Raw genomic sequence first — 6,276 nt, 5'->3', positions numbered from 1 at the left:
CACAAAGGCCGCTCTCACCGTGCGCTCCCGGCTCCGCCGCGCCCCGCGCCCGCCGCCCGCCCGCGGCCGCCAGCAGCAGCAGCACCGGCAGCGGCGGCAGCGGCGGCAGGAGGCGGCGGGGCCGCATGGTGGCTCCGCGCCGTTACCCCGCCATGCCCGGCCCGCCCGGCCCGTCCGCCCGCCCGCCCGCCGCGGGGACCGGGCTCCACCTGCCGGAGCCGCCGGGCACGGCCGCCCCGGTGCCCACCCCCGGACCGGCACCGCCCCGCCACCGGGACCACCCACCCGGCACCACCCCGAGACCCCCCAGGCCCACCCCCGGCACCGCCCAGAGGCACCCCCTCCCCCAGATCCACCCCTGGTACCGCCCCCGACACCGCCCCGAGATGCGGGACACGTCGCCGGTACAGCAGCGGATCCCGGGATTCTTCCCCGGGACCCCTAAGAGACCTGGACCGAGACTCAGCACCGGCACCGGCATCCCGGACTGACCCTGGTGTCGGCAGCGGCAACCCAGTGGCCACCCCCGACACCGGCACCGACCCCCGGAGACACCTCCGACATCGCCCCGAGCCCCGGCACTAACAGCGATACCGACCCCGACCCCGGGTACCCACCCCGGGTACCCACCCCCGGTACCGCCCCAAGGCCGTCATCCCAGGACTGACCCCGGTACCGGCATCGGCATCTTTGCACGGACCCCGGGACCGCACCGGGACTCCCGGGACTCATTCCCAGCACCACTCCGGGGCCCAGGACGGGCACTCGGTACCGGCACCGGCATCCCAGGACACACTCCCGGTAGTTCCTCGAGCCTCAGTGTCGACCCCCCGTACCTCACTGGCATTTCGGGACTGACCCCCGGTACTGCTTCGATCCCCCGGACCCACCCCCGGGACTGACCGCGGGACCGACACCCACCCCCGGTACCAGCACCCGCCCCGGTCCCGGCCCCCGGTGCCGCACTGGCATCCTGGCAGACACCCACTCAGTACCGACCCCCCTGCGTGTTCCCTCCCCAAACCCCCCAGTGCAGGTCCTGGGGGCACCCCCATGTCACCCACGGGCAGCACACGAGTGCCAGGCAGGGATTTATTGTCCAGGGAGGAGCAGAGGGGGGCTGGGGTCCCACGGGCACTGAGGGGAGTTGGGGACAAAGGGACTGGGGGGAGTGGGAGAGGGGGGACCCCACTAGCCCTGGGCACTCCCGGGCTCCTGGGCCTGGCCGGGCTCCTGTGTGTCCCCCTCAGTGGGCGGCCGTGTCCTCTTGAAGAAACCCATCTGGAAGGGGACAGGGTGACAGCCAGGCCCTGTGGGACCCCGTGGCACTGGTCCCAGGGACCCCACAGCATCACCTCCCAGCTGCCCCCCACCCTGTCCCTCAGCCCCCACCCACAGGTCTATGCCCCCCATTTCATGGTCCCTCCAGTGCCAGTGAGGCCCCCCCACCATGGTGGGTGTCCCCGGTGTCCCCCCACGCCCACTCACCTTCCACATGAAGAGGCTGAGGAGGGTGAGGAGCAGGAGCCCGGCCAGGACCCCCAGCACCACCCCCCACACCGGCACAGCCCCCTTGCCCCCGGGGCTGGCACGAACGACCCGAGTGACAGCCTGCGGAGGGACGGCTGCGTGACACTGCTGCCACCACAGCCTGTCCCCATTTCCCCGTGTCCCTAACAGCCCTACCGTGGTGTTGCCGGAGGGCAGGACGCGGGGCTGGACCCGGTAGGGCATGGCCGAGGTGCTGAACCACGCCTGGGACTGGATGAGGAACTGCGACAGGAGGTGCTCCCGCTGGGGACGCGAGTGGGGACAGACGTGGGGACACACGGGGACACATTGGGGACACGGCATCAGGGGTGCTGGCAGCCAGTGGGGCACCCATGACGCCGTTCATGTCATCCCCAGTGCTGCTCTCTGCAGGAGGGGACATGGCAGGGACGCCCTAGGGCCACAGTGCCACCACCCTGTGCCCTGGAGGGGACAGTACCTGCTGCAGGGTGTCCATCCAGAGCAGGGCGTGGACACTGACCAGTGCCCGCTGGTCCTTGCCCAGGCTGGGCACGTGGCAGGTGACGTCCACGCAGGTGGCATTGTCACAGTCCTGAGGGACACGGCAGGTGTTGGGGACCCCCGCCCCGAGGGACACCCCCAGCCCTGCACCCACTGTGGGCTGTAGGTCCCCGGGGTCATAATGGGGCGGGGTCCTCCACCCAGCCCCACATCCACAACGGGACGCAGGTCCCTGGGTGCACCTACTCACCGCAGGGATGGGGTCTCCCACCCCGGCACCCCCTCAGGCCCCACCCATCAGGCGATGCAGGTCCCCCGGGGTCACCCTCTCACCACGGGGACCGGCTCCCCCAGCCCCACCCCGGGGGGCTCCTCCGCCTCCCGGCGCTCCCGCTGGCGGGTGCCGTTCCTGGGCGCTGCTCCCGTGGGACGGGGGATCTCCAGCTGGAACGAGACAAAGGGGTCACACCCAGCTCCTTAACACCCACCAGCGCCCGCGGGTGGGCTCTGGCCCCTCAGCCCCTACCTGGGCGGGGTTGAGGGCGGGGTGGTGGGTGCAGTTCATGCCCCCCTCGGTGCCCAGCTCCAGCAGGTAGAGAAGGATGTGGCCGCCCAGCTGGTGGGGAACAGCGAGGCGCAGGGTGACCCCGCTGACGGTGCTGGGACCCTTGTTGTGGAGCTGCGGGAGGACAGGAAGGTGACACCAGGGAGGGGACAGAGGGGACAGCCCCCCGGGCACCCGGGGAGGGGCAGTGCCCTACCTCATAAACGTGCTCCACCTTGATGCCGTGGTCCTCGAGCCGCCGGCTGCCCTCCACCCCCTGCCAGCTCGTGGGCAGCACCGTGGTGTCTGGCAGGGAGTTGCTGGCAGGAGAAGGGGGTCAGTGTCCCCCTTCGTGTCTCTCCCCGTGCCCCCCTGAGCCCCCCAGACCCTCACCCTCGCAGCTCCATCTCTGCCTGAGCCTCCACGGGCACCGTCACTGTCACCGAAGCATTGGTGGGGCTGGGGCTGTTCTTGCTGCGGGGGGAGGGACAGACACCGAGTTTGGGGACACGCTGAGGACACCGATCCCCAGTGCCAGTGTCCCGACAGTGGGAGGGGGCAGGGAGACGGCAGTGTCACCTCCGCAGCTGGAGCTGGAAGGTGATGGCATCCCCCATGTCCTCCAGCCCCGACACGCTCAGCTCCATGTCCACGGTGATCTGGGGGGTAGGGGGGAGGTGAGTGACAACCCCAATGCCAGGAAGGGTGATGGGCACAGCAGAGAGACCCCCCCATGCCCTTACCCGGGCCCCCGCTTTCATGGGGTTGCCCAGCTCGCAGAGCACCACGTGGGTCCCATTCTCCTTCTTGGGGTTGCAGCTCAGCTTCTCCTGCCCCTGCGGGTGGGGGGTCACAGGGAGGGGACACGTCATGGACCCCTCTGGGCACCCTCCACCCCAGGGGCCTGCATGGGCCGAGGGCACCCCGGGAACCCCTGTCCCCCCTCTTGGGCACCCACCGGGATGGTGCTCCGGGCTGCCTGGTAGTGGGTGCCAGGGGGCAGCTGCACCCTCAGCTCGGCCTCGAAGGCGCCTTCTCCCGCGTTGAAGGCGTGGGCCCGCAGGCGCAGCGCAGCCTCCGCCCCGATCAGCAGGCGCTGGCTGGGGCTGGGGGACACGGGGACACGGGGACAGGGATCAGCACCCCGTGGGGATAACTGCTACCCCCCTCGCCCCCCCTGTCCCAGGTGCTCACGTGTCAGCGGCCAGGTGGAGGTCGGGGATGCAGAGATTGTCCTCACCACAGTCCTCCAGGATGATGTGGGTCTGGGAGGGGGACAGGGAGGGGACAGGGGGACCCCCCATCCAAGGTGCAGTGTGGGAGGGGGAGTCATTGGGGACAGCAAGGGATACCGGGGGGGAGTTCCTGGGGAGGGAATGGGGTGGTGGAGGAGGCAGAGGGGACATCCCAGGGGGGAAGATTTGGGACGGTGCTGGGTAGAGAGGGGTCATTCCCAGGAGTGATTGAAGATGGTGGATGCGAGAGAGGTGACACTCCCGGGAAGGAAGAGCAGAGGGGACATCCAGGGGACTGACTCGGGATAGGGGAGGATACTGTGGGACACCCCAAGGAGGGAGCAGGGACATCATGGGGAGAGATTGGGGATGGCAAAGGGGACAGAGGGGACATCCTCGGGGACGTGACTGGGGTGAATGGGGTACACAGGTGACATCCCAGGGAGGGACTGGGGACAGCAGGGTGAGCACAGAGGGTTGGGCAGGAGGGACACACCCGGGAGTGGCAGGGCACAGGGGGGGGTGCACATTCCAGAGGGGATGGGGGACAGTGGGAGGAGTAGGAGGCACATTCCAACAGGAACTGGGGACAGTGAGGGGGGCGGGGGACAGTCCCAGGGAGGGGCTGGGGACACTGAGACAGGCTGGAGACCCCGGCTCTGAGTACACCAATTCTGGGGGTACCCACGTGTACCCTGGCCCAACCATGGGGACGAACCCACCCCGCGTCACCACAGCCATGTCCCCCCACAGCCGTGTCCCCCCTACCTGTGCCTGCACCAGGGTGTTCCCGTACAGCACCAGCCCCGGGGCCTCCCGGGGCAGTGCCAGGGCCACGCTCAGGGCCACCGGGCTCAGCTTGTCCTTGAACTCGGCCTCGTCCTGGGGACACCATGGGCAGAGCACTCTGGAGGGCACCTCGAACCCACCCCACCCGCCACGGTCCCCATCCCTGTCCCCCCCCTCCTGGGACTGTGTCCCCCCGTGCCCGTACCCGCAGGTAGGCGGTGAGGTTGCGGCACTGGGGGCGTGTCCCCGGTGTCACCAACAGCTGCTCCCGCCAGGACGCCTGGTGTCCCTGCAGCAGCAGGACCCTCCGGGACAGCCGGGGCTTCAGCCGGTCCAGCTGCAGCTCAGCCTCCAGGTCTGGCAGGGCACAAGAAAGGGTGGCACTGGTGACATCCCCGGGGACACCCCAGCGGTGCCCGTGTCCCCCCTGGGTGGTGCTGGCACTCACGGATGGCCGAGGGGATGTGCTGGCCCGTCACGCTGACACAAAACACCACGTGGAAGCTGCGGGGGAACAGAACACAGGGGTAACTCAGGGGCCTGGCCTGTCCCCACGGCAGTGTCCCCATGGCATTGTCCCCTTAGCAGTGTCCCCACGGCAGTGTCCCCATAGCCGTGTCCCCACAGCACTGTTCCCATGGCAGTGTCCCCTCATCGGTGTCCCCGCACCGGTGTCCCCAGCACACTCCTCACCAGCTGACACGGATATCGGCGTCGGGCAGGACACAGGCCAGGACCTCAGGGTTCAGCCCATCGGGGACACTCAGCTGGGTGTGGGCCACCACCACGGGCTGTCCCCTGGGGCACAGGGACATTGCTGAGGTGCCAGGGGACCCGGCAGGGACTCCCGGGCCACCGCAGGGATGGGCACTCACCGGTACACGGCCACCTTGGCCGCCCCGTAAGCGCCGACCAGCAGATCTGCGGGGACAAGCAGAGGGTCGGTGCCGGGCTGGTGACACCGGCGTGGCAGGGCGGTGACAGGGTGGTGGCACCCCGGGGCCGTACCCGGGTAGCCGTTGCCGTCCAGGTCGGTGCCCCCTCGCAGGGCGAAGCCGAAGGCGGCGGGGCCGGGGAAGGGGCTGTCGAGGCGCTGGGTGGGCACCGGCTCCAGCCCCTCGCTCTGCCCGCGGAAGATGAAGACCTGCCCTCTGCCATCGTCACCGCCCTGCGGGGCACCCACGGCCACGTCTGGGAACACGTAGGAAGTGAGCGCCCACCCAGCACCACCCACCCAGCACCACCCACCCAGGCTCTCCCGCCTCAGTGTCCCCAAGGTGGGGCACAGGGGGGTCCCCTGGCACAGCCCCCTCGCCCCCCCCCGCGGTGTTACCGCCGAAGCCGTCCTTGTCCAGGTCCCCCAGGCTGGCGATGGCGGCGGCGAAGCGGCCGTAGGGGTGGGTGCCCGTCAGGGTCTGGGGGGGCCGGGAGAGGAGCTGGTGCCCCCCGCCCAGGTAGAGGTAGAGCCGCCCCAGCTCGCTGCGCTGCCCGTCGGGGCGCCGGGCCATGTACAGGGGGGCACCCACCAGCAGGTCATCCCGCCTGTGCCCGGAGAGGGGTCAGGGTGAGGGTCCTCAGGTTTGGGGGCTGGGGGCACCCAGGGGTGTGCCAGGCGCTGGGCAGCACCCCTGGGTGTCCCCGTGGGGGACTGGAGGGGGGGACAGTCCCGGCTCTCACCCGTCCCCGTTGGCGTCG

At 70.2% G+C, this 6,276-nt stretch overlaps 2 protein-coding genes across 2 annotated transcripts in view; both read right to left on the bottom strand.

Annotated features, from left to right (window-relative positions):
• Nucleotides 1-97, bottom strand: part of FAM171A2 (family with sequence similarity 171 member A2) — a gene marked incomplete at its 5' end in the record, with an annotated part of 10,403 nt that extends 10,306 nt beyond the window's left edge. The window contains one exon of the mRNA XM_027909906.1: nucleotides 19-97. Coding sequence (XP_027765707.1) covers nucleotides 19-97 — 79 coding nt within the window. The remainder of the gene's footprint in view (nucleotides 1-18) is intronic.
• Nucleotides 98-1,191: 1,094 nt separating this feature from the next.
• Nucleotides 1,192-6,276, bottom strand: part of ITGA2B (integrin subunit alpha 2b) — a 9,841-nt gene continuing 4,756 nt past the window's right edge. Inside the window, exons 2-20 of the mRNA XM_027909905.1 lie at nucleotides 5,915-6,135; nucleotides 5,590-5,772; nucleotides 5,457-5,502; nucleotides 5,275-5,379; nucleotides 5,030-5,085; nucleotides 4,787-4,938; nucleotides 4,561-4,674; nucleotides 3,752-3,822; nucleotides 3,516-3,663; nucleotides 3,301-3,393; nucleotides 3,137-3,216; nucleotides 2,951-3,031; nucleotides 2,775-2,877; nucleotides 2,540-2,692; nucleotides 2,347-2,457; nucleotides 1,991-2,104; nucleotides 1,687-1,794; nucleotides 1,489-1,611; nucleotides 1,192-1,281 (exon numbers count right to left, since the gene is read on the bottom strand). Of these exons, the coding sequence (XP_027765706.1) occupies nucleotides 1,192-1,281; nucleotides 1,489-1,611; nucleotides 1,687-1,794; nucleotides 1,991-2,104; nucleotides 2,347-2,457; nucleotides 2,540-2,692; nucleotides 2,775-2,877; nucleotides 2,951-3,031; nucleotides 3,137-3,216; nucleotides 3,301-3,393; nucleotides 3,516-3,663; nucleotides 3,752-3,822; nucleotides 4,561-4,674; nucleotides 4,787-4,938; nucleotides 5,030-5,085; nucleotides 5,275-5,379; nucleotides 5,457-5,502; nucleotides 5,590-5,772; nucleotides 5,915-6,135 (2,152 nt within the window). The remainder of the gene's footprint in view (nucleotides 1,282-1,488; nucleotides 1,612-1,686; nucleotides 1,795-1,990; nucleotides 2,105-2,346; nucleotides 2,458-2,539; nucleotides 2,693-2,774; nucleotides 2,878-2,950; nucleotides 3,032-3,136; nucleotides 3,217-3,300; nucleotides 3,394-3,515; nucleotides 3,664-3,751; nucleotides 3,823-4,560; nucleotides 4,675-4,786; nucleotides 4,939-5,029; nucleotides 5,086-5,274; nucleotides 5,380-5,456; nucleotides 5,503-5,589; nucleotides 5,773-5,914; nucleotides 6,136-6,276) is intronic.

This window comes from Empidonax traillii, unplaced genomic scaffold (assembly GCF_003031625.1).
Source record: "Empidonax traillii isolate 1590-97213 ecotype Southwest subspecies unplaced genomic scaffold, ASM303162v1 scaffold2509:size30479, whole genome shotgun sequence".
Taxonomy (NCBI): domain Eukaryota; kingdom Metazoa; phylum Chordata; class Aves; order Passeriformes; family Tyrannidae; genus Empidonax; species Empidonax traillii.
Note: the sequence above shows the minus strand (reverse complement) of the source record. Positions and strands in the feature narration are given on the sequence as shown.